Below are 23050 nucleotides of genomic sequence, written 5' to 3'. Positions count from 1 at the left end.
CTGCAAGGTGACCTCTTGGGCCGACAAGCCGTCGAGGATGCCGACTCCGATTGACTTAGCTGGACGCCCGAAATTGGAGGTCGCCAGCCTGGGAGCCGGGCACTATCAACAAGAATGTTGAGCATTCCCCACACATTCATAAATGTTGATGTGACAGATTTTACCCTCCTTTCGTTTTCCTTACTCAATTGACACGCTTGTTGACGCTGGTAAATAGCTTGTACGAACCTGTTGACGTTCGATCAAAGGGTCAGCAAGCATAGTTCGAAGCCATATGTATAATCCCCGTCAAGCAAGCCCAGGTATATGACAAATGAGAATTTGGTCGAACCACCGGTGTCTTTACTAATTTTGAAACACTGGGTAAAGGAGACTGAAGAGCAGGCAGGAAGAAGAAAGAAGAAGACGGGAAAGAGGTGAACAAAAAAAGATGTAAGAGGAAAATAAAAGGCAAGTGTAAGAAAAGAAGTGAAAATAAAATAAATGAGTAATACTAAAAAAGACGAGTAGAGGCAGAAAAAAGCAAGAGGCCAGACTTCATACAATATTAGCTAGCACCTCGAGGAGACTTGGGCAAGCATATACTCTGAAGGCGCAATCAAAGTCGCGGTGCCTAAATGTGAAAGCAATTGAGATGCATCGGGTATCGGGCAGGTGCTGCACACAAATGCTTCATGGGAAAAATGCGAAATGCAAGAGGGTATGTTCTTGGCAAGAACTGACTTCTTTCGGGTTAGGTTAAAGCGGGACCCAGGCCTTTATGAATCTGTCCATCTCACGCGGTACCTCCAAGGCAACATTGAACCGGGCAAACCATGCACAATCTGGGCGAATGCATCAATCCGGCAACGACCCCAGTCGAACGAAGTCCGGCAACGACCCCAGTCAATCCAGCAACATTACGGAGTCAAGTAACATCAATTGATGGAAGCAACATTGAAGCCGAGCTTGAGGGGAAGGGACTGCGCCTGAGCGATGGAGGGGCGCAGGCTGGGGCTGAGGCATCGATGGGTCTAGCAAGGCACCAGACACCAGTGCAAAGTCGTCGATTCACGTCCCATGTTCCGGTAGGTGCTGGTGCATGTGTGTGACTGTTTGTTGTGAAGGGCTGGTGCAGCCCCCTGGTCTCTATAAATCCATGTCAACTGGTCGAGTATGCCTCCCATGCCGCCAGTGATGGGCCAGCCTGCGTCAAATTGACGATTCATTGACAGCCATGAATGCGGTCAATATGCTCTCAGCATTCGCCTAACAACACCACTTGACATTGACCCCAGGGCGACGCAGAGTGGCCAGGCGGCATGGACTCCAATTGTCTCATTCACCCGCAGTCAGACATGCCCGGTCTGGTACTATCAACACGTTTATCTACCTGCCTTTAGTAATTCTGCACTTGCATGCAGAATATATAGTGCGCCTTGCTGCTTCATCTTCTCCAACTATAACCTTTTGCTGCCAGGGTTGATTACAAGGATAAAGGGTCGACTAAAGAGAGGAAAGCATTTGCCCTTGGCCTTACCAATAGATTTGCTAGTGTAAACATGCAGCTCGACATGGCAAGTACTAACAGGGAATATTGAAAGGCTGCAGCATTGCTCCAGGGCTGTCAGTGAGTAGAAGAGGACGTCAAGATGCATTGACACCAATTGCAGTCTGGTCGGATCTGATGCCCACCCCCCCTCCAAGTCCATGTCCCGATAACTTCAACTTGTCTTGTTCCACACATACGCCGGTATGGCCATTGGGTCCTGCGTATGAGAGTCACTGGTGCTATTTGTGCAATCAGACCTCGTCCTGTCCACCTTGACATATTCGCCACGTACCCTGTCCGCTCTACCCTGCCCATCTCACCCCGGGCGCGCGCCTGATGGGATGGTTCGCCTGGCAGCCTTATAATTATCCCAGCAACATGAGACCAGACCCTGGTTCAACTGGGGGGGGGGCCTGGCATGTACAACATACAACATAATCAGTCTGGTGCAAATTGACCTATCGGGCGTCTACAGCCTCAGCAGTCTGGTAATAGAGCACTCAGTGCTTGCCGAACCAGGCCTGTATGCACGTACTACATACTTAAGTACATGTCTGGGTAGGCTGGGGCTTACTTACACACGCAGACGAGGCAATTCCGAGCCAGGCCTGTATGCACGTACTACATGCATACTCTTAAGCCCATGTCTAATGTAGGCTGGCGTTTACTTCTACACGCGGAGGACGGGGAGCACGACAGGGTGGCGATCCAATCAACCCGTTGACGTTAAGGCCCCCTGATCCGTGAGGTTGCAAGGGCCGAGAAAAGAGGAAGAAGAGCTCGTGTGAGGCAACTGGTGACCTTGGGTGACGTTGGTAACAGCCTAAATTTCGGCACATTCTAATGTAGCGATCTGTAATAAGGCTTCTGTTCAGGACTTTGATCATCACCTACTTTACTGGTAAATACATGTCCCCTTGAGAATCTAGCTTCTATTCACACACCTCCATGCAGACCCTTGACTGGGGATACCCAGACATTTGTATCGTTCAGACCCCACGTTGTACAGGCCATGCTGCTGGCGTGTCAACCAATTGACAATCAAGCAATTGATCAATCGCTTCCAGTCCTGCGGTCCCAAACCATCGACACGTCAACGAGTATATATGCCACATCCGACCCGGTCTCCAAACTGATGCCCCCATGCGCTCTGTTTCTATTCCCAAGACTTTTCACTCAATGAAGCCTCTTTTCTGACTACTTTGCTCCATCTACGTCGCAAACAACCACACGCTCAAAGGTAAAGACACAACTTGTCAAAAGAACCAAAAGAAGAAGCCCCATGGCCATCAGCATCGAGGCAACTCTGGCCATCATCGCCCTCCTCCTCGCCGTGCCCCAGGCCCTCGTCATACTATGGGGCTGGAGACGGTGCCGACTTGGGCGCCGACGTCGGCGCAGCAGCACTGACATGTCTGATGGTAATCTCAACCTGTTAAAATTTTAATTAAAAAAAAAACACAGCATAGCCAGTATATTCTGTAAAGGCACACGACGGCGGAATCATACTGATTAGTTCTTGTTCTCGCTGTAGAGGGACCCTTGATACCGCTATCTCATGTTCCATCAGCTCCACGTGCAGACGCCGGCATGGACCAATCAATGTCACATGCACCCCTGTTTGTATCCCCATGCCCGACCACCACCGCCACCGTTCCCGTCTCCGCCGCCTATCACCATGCTCCGTTCACTGTGGCGCCACAACAAGATCGCCCCGCTGCCGGCCGGCTCGTCTCGCTCTCGACATACCAATTCATAAGCATCCCCGCCTCTTGAGCGCGGCAACATTGTGTGTGGGCAAAGTCTTTCCGAAAATCGTATCCAATGAGAACTGAGAAATAAGTAAGTACATGCGTGCCCACCTACCTACCTAGGTACCTAAGGTATCTATTATGATGATACAAGTATTATTAACGGTTCTCAGTACAGGAATTAGCAGCGTCTTCGGCCAAGATACAGGTAGAAATACTTTGACAAGGGTGCTCTGGGGTAACATGCAAAAGCTGACCTTGCGAACTCAAAGGAAGCGCTGCCGCCAAATGCACGAAACAAAAAGTCCACCGGACCTTGTTACGAACCACGATTACAAACAACGTAGACGGGAAGGGGGGGGTTCACTACAGTCCCTTGCCTGGTGGTGCTCAAGGTGCACAGCATCCAAAACAGAGGTTGATCACGACTCAACTCCGTCCCTCGACGAACGGCCACTTGCCCCGAACAAAACCATCGCTATTTCACCATAGAAGGACATCGAGGAGGACGCAGCTCTCGGGAGCACGTCCCCGATATAGAAGACGGCTCGGGTGTGCTTTCACAGCCCTGATGGACTCTTGGCAGGGGTCGACGGTTGCATATGGATAGATCCGGCATTTACGAATGCCCATTCTCAAAGTGTATATAGTCATTCCTGTAATAATTTTTGCAAAAAAGAAAAAAAACCGATGCAATGCTGATTCAAAACGCCAAAGATGCCAACCTATTCTTACAGCTCCGTCTTCTTGTCTTTGGGTGCCCATCTATAATCGACCAAGCCGGGTCCTGGCTGCAAACCGAGAAAGTAGAGCCAAAGACGATGGGCCTCCGTTACTGCAATGCGATATCTGAAACAGGACACGTTAGCATGTGGAAACCTCAAGTCCATAAAAAACGGCCATGTCTTAAACCTACATTAGAATCGAGCCGTGCAGCCACCCGTGAAGAACCACCTTGACAGATTGCCGAATGAGCGCAGTCTCGTGTGCCCACTGGTCCCGAAACGAACTGCTCTTGGGCCCACGCCGCTTCATATCTTCCAGTTCACGCCACAGGTAGGATGGGTCGAAGTCGTCTTCCTCGGCGCCCTCCTCATTGACCTTCTCATCTTCAACTGCGGCAGATTCGGTTGCCGCCGCTGGCTTGTGGCCGCTTTCCGCATCCACCATTTGCCTAAATTTCCCGACGGCTCGCATCGATGAGCTCAGTCGTGCATACGTGTTGAAGAGGGCGACAAGTTCAGTCCTCTTGAGGACGGGGATTTTGTTGCTGTGGTTGTCGGACTCGAAGAGAATCTTGAGCGCTGTGCCGTACCCGTTGGTTTGTATCTTGCCCCAGAGCCTGCACTTGTCGCACCCAACACAGTCCATGAGCCGGCTGACGTTGCGGAATCGATTGCGGAAATCCTCCTTAAGGGATGGGCCCTCGCCATTGACAAACATGAGGCTCTCGTCGAAGATTTGAGGGATACTCGCTGCCTGCTTTGCCACCTCGGACACCTTGACGCGAGTGACCAAGTCCTCGGTCGGGTCGCCCGTGCAGAATGTGTAGTCGGGTCCGGCCAGTTCTGGGCCGAGCTTGGCCACGGCCCTGGTGACAAGCGCGTAGTTAAAGTAGAGGTTGCTGATTCGGTCAGAGAATCCGTGCAAACGGTCCTTGTAGCACTGCACATTGGGTTGCCATTCTCCAGTGGTCTGGTTCAGAAAGTCCCAGCAAAGATGAGCGCTGATACTCGCGTGCATGCCGGACATGACTCGGTAAAAGACTCTCTTCTCCAGGCATTCATCATCGACTTCGTACCCGGTGCTGGAAACAAAGGGAATGTTGGGGTGCTGCAGACGTTGTGCCTCAAGCTGGGCTTGCCGTCCTGCAGCATCCATGACTTGCTTGAAGCCCAGAGCGGCTGGATTGTAATTGTAGGACATGCCGAGATTTGCAGAATGCGAAAACGAACTCTTCTGAAAGCAATTTTCGCGATACACGGCATCCCACACCTGTTTGGAGCCCTCTCCACCGTATCCGGTGAAGCGCTCGGGATTTCGAAGCAAGCTGACATAGTCGCCTTTGGACGAAGCGCTCTCGTCCTCAATAACACAGTAATCTCGTTCATCGCACTCGTCGTCGTACTCAACTACACAGCTTTCACCCACGTTTTCGCCCAGTTCTCCCTGCAACGGTCTCTGCGGATGTTGCTTGCGCTCTTGCTTGCCAGGGTGCTTCGCAAGGGGTCCCTCCAACTTTGACAGCTCCTTCGCTCTCCACACTTCAGGTATATCCTCTTCGTTATCGAGCGTCTCGACGGCACATCCTATGTTGCCGCAGAATCCATTTGAGTCGTCCCAGAAAGGACACTTTTTGTTGAAGAGATTAAGGCGGTAGTATGAGAAGAAGTCGGTGGTTCGCGTGAGGTCGTCAAGGGCGGGTTTAACCCGGTCATTCAGATTCTCGAGGGTTGAATATGAGGCGCACGCATCTTGAACAATAGACTTGGGGGAAATCTGTCAAAGGAAGCTGTTAGAAAAGGCCTCGGCGGGCGCAACGACTTTCACCCAAGGAACGACGTACTGCACAATTGCTTTCACTCCCTGCAGCGCAAGTTCCAGGCGATGCCCAGAGCGCAAAGACGGATAGATAGAATAGCCTGCTTGCAGACTTCATCATGACTTGGCAATCAACGAGAACAAGCTTCCAGAAAGAAGAGCGTGTGGTTTCTCGTTCTTGCAGAGTTGTAACTGGGCGACGCGGTGGTTCGAAGGCGACGAAAAGACCAGTTCCTGCGCACCCAAGCGACAGTTATCTTATCGACAGCGCGCCACCAGACTAGGTGGCTTGAACGAAGGCACAAATCCGGGCTCGCCGACAAGGTATTGAGTTTAGAACCGCCTCAAATCTAAGGAAAGGACAAACTCTAGAAACGCGGTTTCTCGCAAACGGAAAACAATATATACGGACCAAGGGATACAGAAACCTAGGGCACAATGGAATGATATGAAGATGCCACGCTGTCTGATGATGATCAATCAAGGCCAGACTAATCAAAACTTGGCTTCGAACTGCGGAGCCTGCGGAGCGGGATGGAACCACTTATTCCCAAGGCCGACGTCTGCGGAGAAGAGCGCCAGTGCTCAAGCAAGCATCGGGCGGGAAGGCGAAGATCCGATAAAATTCAATCAAAGAAAGAGTGATGGGCAAAGAAAAAGGAAGAAAAAAATTAGTAGATGTCCGATTCATATCATTCACGAAACGGGTGGGCATGCGGACCAAAATGGAAGTGACGATGTGGCCTCTTGTTTGTTCTCCGCCGCGACAGGTGTCCAGTTGTTTTCATTTTGGCAAGCGCCTCCCTGCATTCCTTCCAATTCGTCCCATCATCATCTCACCTCCTCCCGTACCCGCTCAGCGCTGTGCTGCAACGTCTCCAATGTCATGCCACGGCCAAGGTGTCAGTCACTTTCCGGCACTCGACCTGATTGGGTGTAGAATCGATATCTGGGACCATCTGGGCTGTTGTCCAACTGTTGCGGCTGCGCATAACATTTCATCCACCATTGCGACGCGCATAATGGAGCCGATTATATGTGTCCTTTACATCATGCGACTGGCTTGGCTTTTGCCGGAGCAGCTCTTATTTCCATGCATTGTGCCTAGGATACACGGGCTTGGTGCGATTGCCCGTCGTCACGAGGCTACCCTCTGTGCGGGCAATGAGCCGGACAATAGAGTTGAAAGTACCAAACACTAGTAATACTTCGTACTTTAGTCGGTCGTGGCGTGACAGCCACGCAGTAGTGGGACCACCACAACATTCGGTTCCTGGGCAATCCCGGAAATATTCTGTCGTTTCAAGTTGAGGGTCAATATATGTTCTAGACACATACAAATGCACGTCGTCAAATATCAGGCGAAATGACTTAGCTTTACTTCGGGCATTTTTAATGGCATAAAACGAGTCTGACTCATGCTGCCAACTTCGTCCTATGTCTGATGATGCCAAGCTAAATCCAATCGCGAGTGGCTCCAGGGTAGCAAGCATCAGGCACGGCATACACAAACCCACAGTCGCGGCGAGCGAAGCACGTTCACAATCACGTTCAACAAACCTAAGCTAGTTGACTTATTAATCAATTCCGTCTACATTCTAACTACCCACCAACTCCCGCGTGCTACTCGCGAAGCTACTGCCTCGCAACGTACAATGGCAAACGCATATGAACCCTGGTAAGAGCAAAAAAACTTCCCCAAGCTGGCGCGGCAACACCTGAATCTCTAGAAAACCAACAAAAAGCAATCTCCAAATAAAACTCACTTCGTGTCCATTGCCATGTAGCAAATATCTGGCACGCCCCGAGAAGCCCCAACGCATCTAATCCGCGGCCCCAAAACATCCAATGAGGCGTCATCAATTGAGGAGCGACGGCAAGCACGCCATGAAGAGAAAAAAAATGCGAAATGCCAGTGTGAGGGCAAAGCGTTCTCGACCGTGGTGTATTGATATTTCTATCAACCCAAATATCGTAAAGTGCAGACCGTAATATCGTGAGAGGGCATGAATCAAGCGCCGCACATGCAGCAAGCACCGACGGCGGTGGAAGTGGCGGAATTGAGACTATCGTACATGAGGTTTCAAGCTGAAATAGAAAAAGATGAATCGCTCACTGAGGCGCTTGGTAGTTGAGAGGACGTCTGCATCGGCACCTGTTAGCTCTGGGGAACAAGCCCAGGCCGATTCCGGTCCATGTGTACACAAAGGTGACTTACTTGAACAGCAGAATATGGGGCTCGGGCTCGTGGACCTCGTAATGTTCCCAGCCGAGACTCTGTGGTAGTGGTCAATGATTGGTTCCTCCGAAACATTTGTTTGTTCGTTTCCCGCCCAGAAAAGGAAGCCAGGGCCTCAAAGCCAGACAGGGGGGAAACAGCGCGTACCTGGGTAATACCAATCGCTCGCCATTCCTCCTCCCACAAAAGCTTCAGAGTTCCCTTGGAGGTGTCGTGATAGTCCTTGGGAATGGCCTTGAGCATTGCTTTGGGTAGTTGCACGTGTCGGTACTCGTATTCGCTGTCAGAGTATCTAGAAGGAGAAAGAAAACACGCCTAGGTCAGCATTTGGACTGCGTTACCCCCAGCAACACCAGCTAACGGCGGTGAAGCACCCATGTTCAAGGCCGGAAAATTTACCTCGCGGAATAGTGAATTGAGTCAATGTACTCGTCGAGTCGCGCCCGTTCGGCATCCGACAAGGACCGAGGGACCTTGTTCCGGCGGCTCATGTCGATATCCATGTCGTCTATGGCGCGTCGGCGTAGGCAACGGCGGTTTGTTGACTCGACTGGTGAAGCGACTGGCTGACCTTTGCCGCGCAGCTGATGCGACGGGCTTGATGGAAATGCGTGTTGCTCTCACCACTTGGGCCGGCGGAGAGGTCGATTGTCTCCCCAGATTTTTGGGATTGGAAAATATTTGGAGGGGAAGAAAGCTCTCGAGCACGACTGGCGCGTGAAGGGCCAATGCGTCTGGTCCAAGTTGTGGTGCGGGGAGGGAGGGGAGGGACTCGGAGGGAGGGGCGGATGGCCACTCTCTAGTGGATTGTGGGATTGATGGATTTGGGATTTTCCCAGATGCGATGTGCTTGCTGGAGGGATTGAGTCGATGGTGGCGAGCTGTTGCGGGTGCTCCTGGCGCCAATATATAGCAATTTCGCGCGTCTGGGCACGCAGGACAAAGGGCCAGAACACAAGCCGCTCAACGGTTGAAGAAAGTTGCCCAGAGGTGGGATGAAAAAGGCACAGTCAGGTGTGTGGAGGGGCCAGCAGCAGCAGGCGGCCAGGATTAAGGAACCGAAAGTCGGGGCGGAACGGTTTAGTGTGGGCACGCATCACGCCGATCTCAAAAACATGACAACAAGACTGGAAAAACATGCAAGGACGTCGAGTGGTTGCTGTGAACACGCTTGTGCAGTGACGTCTACCGGTCAATGGCAGGCTGGGCCGAGCTTGCGCAGAGCCCCTGATAGGACGTTGAGGGCGTTGGACGCGGCCTGTGAAGGTTGAAGCTGTGCAAGTGCAAGAACCACAACCACAGCGCGCCCTGCATGTTGCTTTCAATGTTGTTTCATGCACGCACTCTGCACACTTGCGGCACAGAGGTCCAAATACTACGTACTGCACAGTGACGTGAAAACTTGCAATGCCGTCTTCCGGAGACCACATTTTTTCCATGTTGCATACATGCACAACTAAGAACGGCGCGTGAGCCATTCAGTCCAACCTTTTAAAGTTGTTAAAGCTTCCAGTCATGTAGTTACTTGTGCTCGGCGCGTCAATAGCTACGAGCACCTGGGAAGCGTTGATTGGCTCGCTCAGGCGTTGGCACAAGTGCAAGATTAATGCACAACAACCTCGCCTTCGAGGTAGGCAGGATAAAATATTCTTCTTCGGACAGGACGACCACATATTTGGTTGTATGTAGTATCAAGTTCTTGGCCCTAAGCGCTGAAGTGTCTGGTGTATGCTTGGGTAGTACAGAGTAGTACTAGTAGTAGCGAATCATTAATCGCCTGCAGGTCTCACTATCCTGGGAATCACGACACGACTCGTCGATCGGAGCCCTCGCCCCAGGAGGAGTCGATGCACTTTTCTGTGTGACGTGACAATAGAAGCTGGCACAGAAAGCAATGAACAAAGCCACAAAACCAATGACAGAATTCTGGTCCTTTGAACTGCAAATTTTACACTCTGACTTGTGCTTGACATGTATATTCACAAATAAGAACCCGGCAGCCAAGCTTGCGGGGCCTTATCTCAGCGGTAGAGAGCCCGATTCCAGTCCCTGGAGATTCCGGGAGGTCGTCCGTTCGATCCGGGCAGGCCTCAACCCGACTTTTTTATACGCCATCCTCGCATGATGCGCATGGTGCGAGAAGCCTTTGTTTTTTGCGTCATATCTTTTTTGCTCTCTTTTGCGTCCACATGCCGTGTGGCGTTGTCAAGGGGTACATAAACACTAGGTCGATGCAGTGGGTTCCTCAAGGCTGGTGGTAGCCGGCCATTGAAAACAGACTGTACGAACTAGTCTTTGCGTTGAAACTGCCTTTGTCGCGAATCATCAGATCGTATACGTCGTCCAGGCCTCGGAACCTGATGAAAAAAAACACGCTTCCTAATGCTTTGTTGAGCTTCACCATTCTATACCAACTCTTCTGTTACACCCCTGCTTTGTTCACGACCCGTAGAGCGAATCCGCAAAATCGTCCTCCTCCTTTGTCTTCACATTCCCTAGTAAGGGTATATGGGTGACCACATTGCCAATCTTGGCCTTTACCCCATCCACCTTGACATTCCAGGCGTGAATATCCTCAAATTCCTTGTCTTGAAATAACTTCAGCGCTCTAAGGCGCGTTTCTTCATCGGGCGCCCCCAGGGTCCAGCCAATGGAGATGTGAAACGCCGTAGCCGCAGACTCCCCTTGTGTCTGTTCATAGAGAGGAGGCTGATCAAAATGCGCTGCTACCGTGTTGCACCTCGTCAGTAGCATCATGAGCTCCGGATGAGTCGACGCCCGCAAGTGCTTGGAATCGTCATTGGCGTCCGTAGGAGCAATGCGTACGACGAAAAATGTCCGATCCGAGTCTGGGGATTTGTACCACGCCAACCCAGCAGGCTTCACTGAGAACACGCCCGTCCCACAACTGCGAATGCTGTGCTTGACTTTGGTGAGATAGTCGTCCTTGATGGACGTGGGCAAGCTGAGCGGTCGCGAGAGGCTAATGTGCAGAGGCAAGTCTGTGCCAAGATCGCTGTTGAGAAAGGAGTGAAGCTGGATGTCGTCTCCCAACTCTTGCTGGGTCTTTTTGATGAGCGCATCGAGCGTTTCGTGCTGCACTTCAGTCGGATGCCCTACCCGCGCAGTCAATATACATGCAACCCACAGTTGGTTCATTTGAGAAAAGGCGCACATTCGATGTACAGATGTGTGGGCCAGTTGCCGGCCACATGAGGATTGAGCCTCGTCCGCCCCTGATGCAAGCTCGGGTCGTCTACTACACTTTGTCGGACTGTTGACGCATATAGGTCATAGAAAGCTTCAGGAAGCGGGGGCATCTTGGAGTCCGAGACATGTTCTTGCCCTTTTAGGCGCTTCTTTGGCGGTGCTGGAGCTTCATCGTCGGAGGACGATGAGTAGTCGACCAGACCCATCACCGATGAATGATGGCCCTGGTTGCAGGTCCACAGCCGTCAACGGCGCGCTTGTTCGTTGAACCTGGCCCAGTAGAGGGTTGCGCCTAATGATCTTGTGCATACATTGCTGGACTGGAATCAGACTGCTCAAGGCGCAAGGCAAGGCTGGCAGTGTGTTGATGAGCTCCTCATTCGTGTCGAAGCAGAGTTGGTCGTTTGTTCCCGGATGTGGGTGGAGCAAGTCTAGACCTGTTGACCTGCGGTGAGTGACTGGGTGGGTACCTCCGCCGAGATAAGGAGTCGATGACAAGATGAAGAAATACAAGTCAACCAGATATAGTACCTTTGGCCTAGGGAAAGATTTTGGTTAAATGGAATCCGGAAGTAATACATTCAAGTTTATTTGCATGGCCTCAAAACAGATGACAATCGACACGCGGATCCTGCGTACCTGGGCACTTCACTTGATTAAGGTTACACATATTGAATTCGAGCTCTATCATCTATCAAGCAGACAAAAAAGGGAAACTGAACAGCAGTCAAATTCACGGGACGAGATTCGACTCTAGGATCTCAGCCGCGTGTCCTGCATATTTGTCCACAGGCCAGATCATCTTTCTCATATGTTGAATTTTATTAGTTGTCAGCTAGAGATTGGATTCATTCTTGGAGATGAATACACAAACATAAGAATACCACCAATTGCGTCACATAATGATCAGGCACGTGCCTACATCACCACTTCAATCGGGCCCGTCGTTTTCGTATCGCGCAGTGGCCGTTGTGAACGTTTTAACGGACCAGAACTTGTCCATATCATTCAATCTATCTAGCAAGAAACCCAGGACTCTTTCTACAGATCTGAAGGGTAATTGAAGAGCAAATTGTATAGTTGCTCTGCCAAGAGCCTCCTATCACTATAATTAGTTTTTTTGCAAAGCAGCCCTGATCATGCGTGCGCCTCCTTACGCGGTGACATCGAAAAAGCATCCTCGTAGCTCCGGACAGAGCATAAATCCACCGATATAACCCAACACGGTGCATTGTCGACGATTTGGAGGGACAATTCTCAGTCTACTGCATAGGGCATATCACTAGTTCCTCAGCATCAAGGTACAGATCTTGGAGAAAAAAGTCTCACTGCCAAACAACAACAACAATAACACCACCAACAAGAATCACATGCGCTATCCCATGCACGCGACAGTTTTAAGTTCACAGTGACATGTAGCAAGCTTTCTCGTGAATGGTGATGACAGCGTCGGGAATCTGGCCATACCCTTTTGGCCTGCGAGGTTGCTGTGCTCGACAGTGGTGGTTAGACAATGGTCCGAGTGGGCACTGCAGCGCCAGGCACCATGGCAAAATCCTGTTCTTACTTAAGTCAATAAGCTTCAACATTGAGTGTCGCAAAAGGGTAGGTTGAGGCACGGGAGGACGGCCATGTCGCTTAGCTAACTTAGGGCTACCACGTGCGCACAAAAATCAACACCAATTTTGAACGCCATCTGGCCAGTCGAGATATGCCCTTCGTCTGCTGCCAAACGTGAAAAAAGTGAAAATAGAAATAAACGTCAAATTTTGCCCGAGTCACACATTTGTTCTGTTTTTAACCTCGGGCAAGACATGGTCCACAAATGAACCTACATGCATGTGACATGGATGCGCCGCGCCTGCGTCTATCGCGGCCGCCGGCAGGCGACACAGTGCTGGAGAAAATAGCTTGCCCGACAGTCTCATGGTTGGGTTGTATTCCTCCCTTGGTACTCCGTGCCTTGGACGCTAAATACACACACTGGGCTAGATCTGGTCACCGCCATACTCAAGGGCAAGTCTTGTTGGCTACATGTACACTTTGAATGACTTGAGTGTGAAGTTAGCGCGGAAATATCCATGAGACTTGCACATGTGGGCTTGGCAAGGGTTCGGCGTCCCGCTGTCACCCTTGGATAGGCGCTTGTCATGTCTCACCTGACCTTCTTGTTGGAGTTCCCCGCGCTTGTGTAGCTTTGTGGTGGGGACATTGGGGGGGCGGATGCCGGGGGGTTTGTGAGGTTGTAGATGGGACATCGGGAGTTTTGGCGATACTGTTTTGGAAAGGGAAGACTTTTTGAACGGTTGCTGTGGCCGCGCCGTGGGAGCGCTTTTGATCATTCTCCCATAAACAATCGGAGAAAGTCAGGTTCCAAATCCCCACCGCTCAGCAAGTTGGGACATCCCACATGGACCACCAAGACCTGACTGAAGATTGCGGCTGTTTCCCCACAACAACATGTCACTAAAGTCCCGCTCGGCGCCATGCCGCTCTGCCACCATGCCACCGCCAGTGCCGCCTCCGCGATGCACATGAACCCTCCGTCCATGCTCTCCTTCCAAAATACCCAAGTTTGGTGGAGGCGTTGGTGGTAGCAAAGGTAGCTGCACGAGCACCCTTGATGTGTCTGTACCTCGGGATTTTGGACGCTTGGGCTGGACATGGCTGGCGAGTAAGCTTTGTGGATAGAGGCTAGTAGTCCACGGCATTGTGCGTATCTGATAGTATTAAAAGGAGACTGGTGTTTGGATTCCTCTCCGTCACTCATTTGTCGCCCTTTCTCTTGCTGTGTGTTACGGCCGGTTCAGTTGATCCCCTTTCTGCTTGTTGACTGAGTCGAACCGCTGACAAACAGGGCGCTTCGTTTCGACCACCAAAACCAGCAGCACGCCTCAACATATGAAAAAAGAGTCAGATCTCTCTTCCGCCACTTTACCATCGCGCCGGCAACATGGGTATCGAGACCCTGCTCCGTAAAGGGGGCAGGAAAGAAGGAGCTTCCAGGGCGCGCAAGGATGCGGACGAGTACGGGCCGTCCTATGACAAGCAATGGGTAAGGTCGAGTTCATTTCGTCGTCGTCGGTTGCTCACAGGAGGGCCTACCGCTGGGGATATGGGGACATGCCGGCCCTGGGTCGGTGGCAAGTGCCGCAGAGAGAGCGTCGGCAGTCCGAGAGATGCTGTCTGGCAGACATGGCTGGTGTGTGCAGTCTCCAAGTTGGCGCGTCGCGTCGCTGACCGTAACCCACCCGGGTTTGCGATGATGATGCAGGCCGTGGTCGTCATCAGTGCTAAGCCATGGCGCCGAGACCGGGATTAGTCAACGTCCCAAGGGTTGATGCATCATGCATCATGGATCTGCCACATGGAACCGATGGACGGATGGACCCTGCCCGCCGGGTTACGTCACCAGCGAAACAGACAGACGAGAAACAGTCTTGACGGGACGAAACGACGGAAGCGTTGCTCGGTGGGGGGGGTCCTTGGCAAGCATGTGTCGACGTGTCCGTCATCGCACTTGCCATGATTGTTACTTCCAAAAGCAATGCTCGCTTACGTACACGTCCAATCGCGGACTGGGCACGCCAGACTTGACATGTCCTTGTCTTCATCAGCTCACTTTCATTTAAAGTCTTCTTTTCTGTCATTGTGCATCACACTGCCATCTTTGCCAACTTTCTCCTCCACCCTTGCCCGTATATGCTAACGATAGCGACGACGACAGGCCCATAAATACCTTCTGGAACCCTTGACTGCGCCTGAACCCAACCAAGAGACCGGCCTTGGCAGCTCCCACGTCAACCCATACATCACTGCGGCCAAGGAGAGGCTCGAGGCCCAGACTGCCGCTGCGACCTCTGCTGCGTCTGCTACGTCTGCTGCATCACCACCGCCTTCCCCTGCGGCAAAGAAGAAGGAGAACAGGCCAAGGCCTTGGCTCTTGAAAGGCTTGCAAGGCATCCCGGCGTACTGGCCCTCGACCAGCGCTACGCCCCATCAACCATATCCCACCCCTCCATCTTCGGCCAGCCCCACTCGTCGCAGCTTCGACGTCTTTCCGTCCAGCCCGTTTGCGACGTCATATCAGTCACGCCAATCCAGCGAATCGTCCCACCTCTCCAGCCATCGAAACGGCTCCCAGCAATCGACACGAGCGTCGTCTGAATCTATTTCTACCGCTGCCTTGACAACTTCTTCCGCCGCCACCCCTCCTACGTCTCCATCACAACGCAACAGCACAAGCTCCGCCGGCGACAACAACAACGCCCTTTGCAAAAACAACACTCACTCTCCACCCCAGTGTCAACCGCGCTACGCCCGCCTTTCCGCCAATTCCTCATCGACTACGTGGGGCCGTCAGTCCTATCCGGAGTATCCGCGCAACCAGCTTGACAAAGCCCGTCGAATCCGTCAGAACGCCAGCAATTCTACGGACTCTAATAAGAAGAAGAATAACAGCAATCGTAAATCCAGCTCGGAGGCTCGACTTGCTGAGCGATTTCCTGGAGACATGTCTCACCGTCCTCTTGACATGATTAAACGCGATACAAGGGCTGCCGAGCGCCCTCATCGCCATCGCAAGCGCATCTCAGAGACGGACACAATTGACGCCCTCGACACAATTGGTGGCGCCTACCACCATGGCGGTCCCTACGATGCGACTCTGCGTAGCCGTAACCTTAACAAAAAGTACTCACCCGTCGCGGCTGTTCAAGACTCCAACATGGAGGCCATTCGTGCCACACCCCGAGAGAATATCATGGATTCATTGATAAAACACGTTCCCCTCCAAGGCACCGCCTCCATTCCCAGCGGCGCGCCAGACATGAGGGGCCGAATCATGTACTATGAAGAAGGTGCCGATTTGATGCGAGAGCCTGATGCCGCGGGCGGCGCGTACAAGCGATGGGATGGTATTGTCAGTCGGATTTCTACATCGATGAGCGAGTAAAAAGCTAACGTTGTAGGTAGCAATACCACCCAGACGATCTCAAAGGCAAGGGTGAATCATCCTTCACGCTGGAGCGCGACCTGAAGAAGGGAAGACGCCATCGACATCACTTGAGCGAGGCGGATGCGTTCGAGATGGCACCTGGCACCAACAGATTCTCCAGGTGGACGGCAAGTCACCAGCGCAGCGTCAGTCAGCATTCTGCTGAGGCCTTGTCCAGTGGCGTTACGTACAAGAATAACCCAGATGGGGACTTGCGCCGAGCTCACTCTACCGGCAACAAGCTGGGCGACGGGCTTAAGCGGCGCTTTGGCAGCATACGGCGGAAGAAGGACACGCCATCCGAGGCAGTCCCATGAATTGTTGAACTCTTTTCTTTTTCTGTATTTTTCCTTTGGTTTTTTATGTTTAGGCTCGTGGCGTATTTATATAGAGACATCTCTATATTGGCATCTGGCTGTTCCTTCACAAGGGCTGATACACTTCAATTTGACTCGGGCAAGGGTTGGACGGCAGCAAGGCTCAGCGCATCAGGACATTCTGTGTACCAGCTAGCTAAGTACATAGGTAATAGAGTTATACCCAGCGAAGTCCAACTTCTGCCGTGTTGTTGCAAGCGTATTTACTTGGCCGTTTGCTTGGACCGGCAGTGTGCGACCGTTGTATAAGATGCCTTGGTTCGTATGTTATTTTCAACGACGAGGCCAGGCACTATGTACTTGGTTGCGGATTCTTGTCTGAATCTGTAATACTCTGGACGTTGTGTAAATTTGAATCCGACAAAAGGGAGTGTAGCATCCGGCCAGGAACCCCAGGGTAGCCGACCAGTGCCGAGGCACCGATTGGGCACAGCATTATAATATATTATCCTCAAACTCGAATACTTTGCCCAAACCACACCACAACACGAATCACGTGCGCCTATATATTTGCCTGGCAAGAAAAGAAAGTCGGTACGTTTTCCAACCCAACCCCCTCCCTCCAAAAACAAGAAGATCAAATGTCGGCCGCCAACCCGCCCCGCCCGTCGCGCAGCCTCAAAGGCAAGGTGGCGATTGTCACGGGCGCCGGCAGCCGCGGCGAGACGATCGGCAACGGGCGCGCCATCGCGCTCCTGCTCGCCGAGGACGGGGCCAAGGTGGTCTGCGTGGACCGCGAGGAGGCGCTCGCGCAGCGGACGGCGGAGCTGGTGCTCGCGGAGAACGAGGGGGCGTCGGCGCTGGCGGTGGCGGCGGACGTGTCGTCGGCCGAGGAGTGCGCGCGGGTCGTGGACGCGGCGCTGCGCGTGTTTGGCCGGGTGGACGTGCTGGTGAACGGCGTCGGGGTGCTGGGGCCCCCGGGCACGGCGGTCGACGTGGATGCCGCGCGGTGGGCGAGGGGCCTCGAGGTCAATGTCACGAGCATGATGCTCATGGCTAAGTATGCGGTGCCGGCGATGCGGGATAATGAGCCTGAGGCCGGCGTGCGCGGGAGCATTGTGAATCTGGGGTCGGTGGCGGGCCTGCGTGGTGGCACGCCGAGTCTGTTGTATCCGACGAGTAAGGGCGCCGTGGTGAATATGACGAGGGCTATGGCGGCGCACCATGCTAAGGATGGGGTGAGGGTGAATTGCGTTTGTCCTGGTGAGACTTTACTTTAGTTTGTATCTTGGGGGAGTCCTGTGCTGACTTTGTAGGGATGTTGTATACGCCCATGGTGTATGATGCCGAGGGGGGCATGTCGGCAGAGGTGAGGGAGGCGAGGAGGCGGAGGAGTCTGTTGCAGACCGAGGGGAATGCGTGGGATTGTGCTGGACCGGTGCGGTTTCTGGCCGGTGGTGAGGCGAGGTGGATTACGGGGACGGTTTTGACGGTCGATGCTGGGGCGACTTGTGCTTTGGCTGTGAGCATGCCTGATGGCGAGTAGGTGAGGACGAGGCATGAGTTTTGGTTTCTATATGCGGCATGAAGTTGAATGTGGCTGTGGGAGGTGTTTTGCTTGGGAGACTTGAGGGTTGCAGACATGTGACCAATTGACGGGTTGGAGTGAGCCGGTGGCAGTTTACTACAAGAGGGCTTTATTGCGTGTTGGCTGAAAGATATATGCACTTACCGTTGCTGCAAGTTTGAACACGTTCAAGATTTTTGTATTTTGATAGGTTTCTGGCCGACTACTTAAGACTGCAACTTTGAAAGAGACCCCTTTATTGATAATGTTGACGCTCTTCCTTTAGAATCTTCCCGGTATCGCCCTGAATCCAATAGCCTACTGTCTCCTAGATCTGTAGTTGGTCTATTAAATGTCGATATTTATGTTTTAATGGAATCGCGGATATATGTATCTTACCAATAACAGCTCTCTCGTCATACATAGAAGTTGCCACTAGTACTACCAGACTAGTACAGCGAACCCACTATTTACCAGACTGTTTCAAGCTATCAGCTTTTTTAAACCAATTAGGTACGGTGCAACACGTGATAAGTTGAAATCGAATCCAGGTGAGTGGAAATAGAAGTACCTTCTGCGCAAGCCTTACTTTGTACTCTTTTTATTTCGTTTCGACTGCTTCATCCTCTGGGTCACCGGGCCTTCTGAAATGAGCGCGCTCGATTAAACAACTGTGATTTCTGCGACTGCGCCGCACTTATATTCTCTGCCATGTTTCCTCACATCTCAAAACACTGACCTGTTGCTTCGCACGCCGCTTAATTGTGTCCCGTACAGTCATGATGCAAAATACGTCCGGTCCAAATATAGCGGCGCATGCCGTGTCGCGTTCACGAGGCAAACGGCCGGGCGAGTCCCTTTACCGTGTCAAACTTAGAGAGAGAAGAATTGCCAATGGTCAAGCAAGATCTTCTGATGAATCTGAGACTGATGAGGAGCATGAACCAGGTTGGTTCGACCACAGAGCGTTTTGGTACATAGCTGCGGCCAGCTGACTTAGTATGCTCATTAGATGCTGTGATATTGCATCAGTTGTTCCATCGCAAGGTCGTCCACCGTTCTGACGGCGTTGTCGTAAAGTCGGGGAAGCGTCTAGCCCTTGGCGAGGCCGAGGCAATGAGAGTGGCCAGGATGGCAGGCCTCCCAGTTCCCCTTGTCCACCGGGCCAAGACATTTCCCGACGGCAAAAGCGAGATCCACATGGATTATGTTCAAGGCGAGTCCCTTGACAAGCTGTGGCCGGCCATGTCGGTAGAGGAAAAGAAAGACGTATGCCGCCAGCTTCGCGAGATTCTGGAGCAGATGAGATCGATTGCCCCGCCCTGTGAGCTTATCGGTGCTTGTGATGGCACGGAAATCCGGGATACTAGAGTTCTCAATACCTACCATCACCCTCCTTGTCGCGACGAGGAAATGTTCAATGGTTTTCTGCTGTCCAGTCTGTTTAAAATTACGCCCGAAGCGGTCCGAGAGGCGCTTTCCCTGCACTTGCGAACCGACCACCGTATCGTCCTCTCGCACTGCGACCTCGCTCCCAGAAACATCTTGGTTCAGGACGGGAAGATCACGGGACTGGTAGACTGGGAGGACGGTGGATGGTATCCTGAATACTGGGACTATGTTAAGTTCTTCCAGCGTCCTGCTACTACGGACTGGAAACAATACGCAAAGGACATTTTCCCAAAGCTGTATCACGATGAACTAGTAGCGTACACAGCTATATCTAGATGGCAAGATTCTTAGTTACGACCCTTTGACGAGAATACTTATTCTCTTTTTAAGCCACTAGCGAACATTGTCCAGAGAACATTGAATGGCATCAATTGATACCATTGGCCGACTACGGGCGGGACAACCGGTCAGTGCTCTCTTTGTCCAGCCAGGGCAGGATTGCACATTGCTTCACACAACGTCTGGGGTAAGCAAATGGGAAAAAAAAGAGCAGTCGTATAGTTTGTCTTCCTCTTCCCGCTGACCTCTCAACATTGTGAATCACTCAATATTTTGCAATCCATCCCATCCGTTCCCCTTCAACATTAACTTCGTCATATCGAATTCCACAACCGACAATGGAGCACGACAGTGGGATGAAGCTGAGGCACAATCTAGAAGCCCAAGAAGCCCTCATATCGAAAATATGCCGCATTGCCGGCGCTCCAGGGCTCTCAATCAGTGTCCTTCACCGCGGGACTGAAGTCTACTCCCACCACGTTGGACATGCCAGCGTGAAAGATGGAAAGCTCCCAGATGGAGACACAATTTACTTTATTGGATCAATGACGAAAGCGATGGTCTCGGCTCTGGTAGGCATCTTGGTACAAGATGGAACTCTCGACTGGAAGGCGCCAGTATCTCACATCTTGCCAGAGCTAGCCCACGCATTTGACGGCAGAGGAAGTGAAATCACTCTGGTTGATCTAATGTCCCATAGAATCGGCATGGCTCAAGCGGATGCCCTTTGGTTGCAGTGTGCCGGCAACATCCTCCTGTCCAAGTCCGAGGCGCTCGATGCATGGATCTCTCAGCCAACAGTCCGAGCTTTCCGCGCCGACTTTCTCTATTCCAATTTTGCATTCGAGACGGTTGGGCGAATTATCGAAGAGTCAACTGGCAAAATTCTCGGCGCTAATCTCCAAGAAAAGATCTTTGGACCGCTAGGCATGACGCGCACTTCTCTTAATGACGAATTTTCAAAAGATCCCAACGCAGCCAAGGCTTACTTTCCTCTCAAAGACGGCACACCAGTCGAGGTTCCTGTTCCCACCATCTCCGACAAGACTATCATGGCTGCCTCGGGAGGAGTGCGCAGTTGTACGAATGATCTTGCGCGCTTCTACAAAAATCTAATGCATGCCGCAAATGACCAGTTCAACCACCAGCGTACGAGCACGCCCGGCTCGCCCTTTAAGCAGCTGTCTACAATCTGGAGTCCGCATAATCAGCTTCCCGTGCACTCCATGCGCGAAACATCCTACGCACTAGCATGGGCTCGCACACAACTCCCATCACCTCTTGGGTCCTTCAACTATAACAAGCATCTTGTCCCCGCTATGCCTGTGATTGGCCGTGGGCTCCCGTCTCGACTGGTGGTTTATCACGGAGGAAGCATGCAGGGATTCACGTCGGCCGTGTACCTGCTTCCCGAGACCGAGACGGCTGTATTTGCGTTGCAGAATTCATCCGCCCTGTGTGATGCCTGCGACTGGGTGCCGCAGATGCTGGTGCAAACTATCCTCTCGGGATTGCCACAGTGCGATATTGATTTTGTGCAGCTGGCGACAGTATCGGCGGCTAGAGGTGTAAAGCTCGCTGATGAGGTTGAGGAGGAGCTACAGCGATCGCGGGAAAGGGGGACAAATCCTCGGCCATTGAAGGAGTATGTAGGCAGATTCTGGCATGAATCCAAGAGCTTCCGCATAGACGTTACCGTCGAGAGTGACGAAACGTTGAGTATGTGTTTTCAAGGCATGCCTAGCGAGACTTATTGTCTTCGACATCTTCACCACGATGTTTTTGTGTGGAATGAACCTCATGACGTGCCTGCGAGGCGTGGGAGATTTCAGACGCGTCCTGTGGAATCTTACAGGATTAGATTTGGATCGACGAGTCAGGACGGCGCTATTGACCGGCTGTATTGGTTATATGATGAGACTCATGCCGAGCCCGGCATGTTTAGAACAGAAGGGGGCCTGCTAGCAGCTGATGTCGACATGCCAAACTAGTTGGCTGTCTGTATGCGATGGAGAGGTATCAATGGCTAAGTGATACAATCAAACTGATGTTTCCATATTTCTATTTGCAAACCGACTAGTCTGTCGAGGCCAGTTACATGGGGATGGGATCTCAATAGTGGATTATACTTACTCTCGTTTTTCTTTAACTAGAGATGATGATATCCGTGAAGTTGTTCCCTGCTCACGAGAAATGCGCACTTCTTAAGGTATTTGGTCATGCTAATACTGGTGGTTTTATATAGGCACAGAAACCTCTCAGGAAATCGGGAAAATTTGCTTATGAATACCCGCAAAGCAGACACACAAGATGTGGAGCTGTAGTCAAAATGACAGTTGATCAAACCTTGACTGGCTACAGCTTCGACATCTATATATCAGAGAGGTACCTGACATTTGACGCCGGAGCACCTCTGCCAAAACATCTATTGTTTAGCAACTGCAAACAAGACGGCCTTGTATAAACTGCCAGAGTAGTTATCAGGCTCAGCCACTGAGCCATGGAGCAAAAAGACACAGAAATAGCGGCCCTTGGCCGAATTTCCCCGATATCCAGCTTAAAAGTATGCACATCTTGGCTCTCTTTCTGGCCTCAGTCATTGCGATTACCCGCCATTTTGCATCTTCAAATAGAACCGTGACTCAAGTCAATTAAGTGGTTGTAGATTACGCACGTACTTGGTGATGCAATATAAGCTTGAGTCCTGCCAATTCTTGCCATGTAAAATGTCTTTTATTGGGTTTTCCAAGGCGTTCTGACGGAATCTGTCGGATTATGCATGTCGACTGCGACACGTGAACCTCTTTGAGAGTTGGCATTCTTCGATTGGCCGTGAAGGGCCGAATGAAACGCTGTGGTCGTAGAACGGGACAAGTAAGAATTCAAGACTACCTTGGGCGCAGATGGTGACATTGCATTTGACCGCCCTGCCCGTAGGATTGGCCATGAACAAACACACTTGCGACGAAGTCGCCGAAAGTGGAAAAAGGTAAGTGTATGAAGACCGAGTCCGACCCTCATGGTCAATGGACACTTAGCACATGTAGAGCGACAATGCCAACGCTGGAACTCGGATTAAATGCTCGAAAACGAGACAGGCGCACAAGCCCCGCTGGCGCGTCTCAAAATCACAGCTAGAAGTGAATATAAAGTTGACAGGCGCTAAG

General features: G+C 51.8%; 7 protein-coding genes and 1 non-coding gene across 8 annotated transcripts; 4 read left to right on the top strand and 4 right to left on the bottom strand.

Annotated features, from left to right (window-relative positions):
* Positions 1 to 4013: 4013 nt before the first annotated feature.
* On the bottom strand, positions 4014 to 5941 carry ero-1 (Endoplasmic reticulum oxidoreductin-1; the record flags this gene model as incomplete). Its single annotated transcript, XM_014692381.1, has 3 exons — positions 4014 to 4131; positions 4199 to 5781; positions 5849 to 5941. The coding sequence occupies 3 exons, from the start codon at positions 5939 to 5941 to the stop codon at positions 4014 to 4016; spliced, it is 1794 nt and encodes a 597-aa protein (XP_014547867.1).
* A 1994-nt stretch (positions 5942 to 7935) lies between these two features.
* On the bottom strand, positions 7936 to 8565 carry CKS1 (Cyclin-dependent kinases regulatory subunit; the record flags this gene model as incomplete). The annotated part of the gene is made up of 4 exons (XM_014692382.1): positions 7936 to 7966; positions 8042 to 8100; positions 8210 to 8354; positions 8462 to 8565. The coding sequence occupies 4 exons, from the start codon at positions 8563 to 8565 to the stop codon at positions 7936 to 7938; spliced, it is 339 nt and encodes a 112-aa protein (XP_014547868.1).
* Positions 8566 to 10072: 1507 nt separating this feature from the next.
* G6M90_tRNA00000025 lies at positions 10073 to 10155 on the bottom strand. The gene has a single exon. It is a non-coding gene; the product is annotated as a tRNA-Trp (tRNA).
* Positions 10156 to 10501: 346 nt separating this feature from the next.
* Positions 10502 to 11478, bottom strand: usb1 (U6 snRNA phosphodiesterase; the record flags this gene model as incomplete). Its single annotated transcript, XM_014692383.1, has 2 exons — positions 10502 to 11178; positions 11238 to 11478. 2 exons carry the CDS (start codon positions 11476 to 11478, stop codon positions 10502 to 10504), a joined length of 918 nt encoding a protein of 305 aa, XP_014547869.1.
* Positions 11479 to 14225: 2747 nt separating this feature from the next.
* Positions 14226 to 16585, top strand: G6M90_00g027170 (uncharacterized protein; the record flags this gene model as incomplete). The annotated part of the gene is made up of 3 exons (XM_014692384.1): positions 14226 to 14327; positions 14988 to 16193; positions 16247 to 16585. 3 exons carry the CDS (start codon positions 14226 to 14228, stop codon positions 16583 to 16585), a joined length of 1647 nt encoding a protein of 548 aa, XP_014547870.1.
* Positions 16586 to 17226: 641 nt separating this feature from the next.
* On the top strand, positions 17227 to 18131 carry G6M90_00g027160 (uncharacterized protein; the record flags this gene model as incomplete). Its single annotated transcript, XM_014692385.1, has 2 exons — positions 17227 to 17848; positions 17902 to 18131. The coding sequence occupies 2 exons, from the start codon at positions 17227 to 17229 to the stop codon at positions 18129 to 18131; spliced, it is 852 nt and encodes a 283-aa protein (XP_014547871.1).
* Positions 18132 to 18934: 803 nt separating this feature from the next.
* Positions 18935 to 19895, top strand: G6M90_00g027150 (uncharacterized protein; the record flags this gene model as incomplete). Its single annotated transcript, XM_014692386.1, has 2 exons — positions 18935 to 19100; positions 19165 to 19895. The coding sequence occupies 2 exons, from the start codon at positions 18935 to 18937 to the stop codon at positions 19893 to 19895; spliced, it is 897 nt and encodes a 298-aa protein (XP_014547872.1).
* A 326-nt stretch (positions 19896 to 20221) lies between these two features.
* On the top strand, positions 20222 to 21874 carry ampC (Beta-lactamase; the record flags this gene model as incomplete). Its single annotated transcript, XM_014692387.1, has 1 exon — positions 20222 to 21874. One exon carries the CDS (start codon positions 20222 to 20224, stop codon positions 21872 to 21874), a length of 1653 nt encoding a protein of 550 aa, XP_014547873.1.
* Between the last annotated feature and the right edge of the window lie 1176 nt (positions 21875 to 23050).

Source organism: Metarhizium brunneum, chromosome 1 (genome assembly GCF_013426205.1).
Source record: "Metarhizium brunneum chromosome 1, complete sequence".
NCBI classification, from domain to species: Eukaryota; Fungi; Ascomycota; class Sordariomycetes; order Hypocreales; family Clavicipitaceae; genus Metarhizium; species Metarhizium brunneum.
Note: the sequence above shows the minus strand (reverse complement) of the source record. Positions and strands in the feature narration are given on the sequence as shown.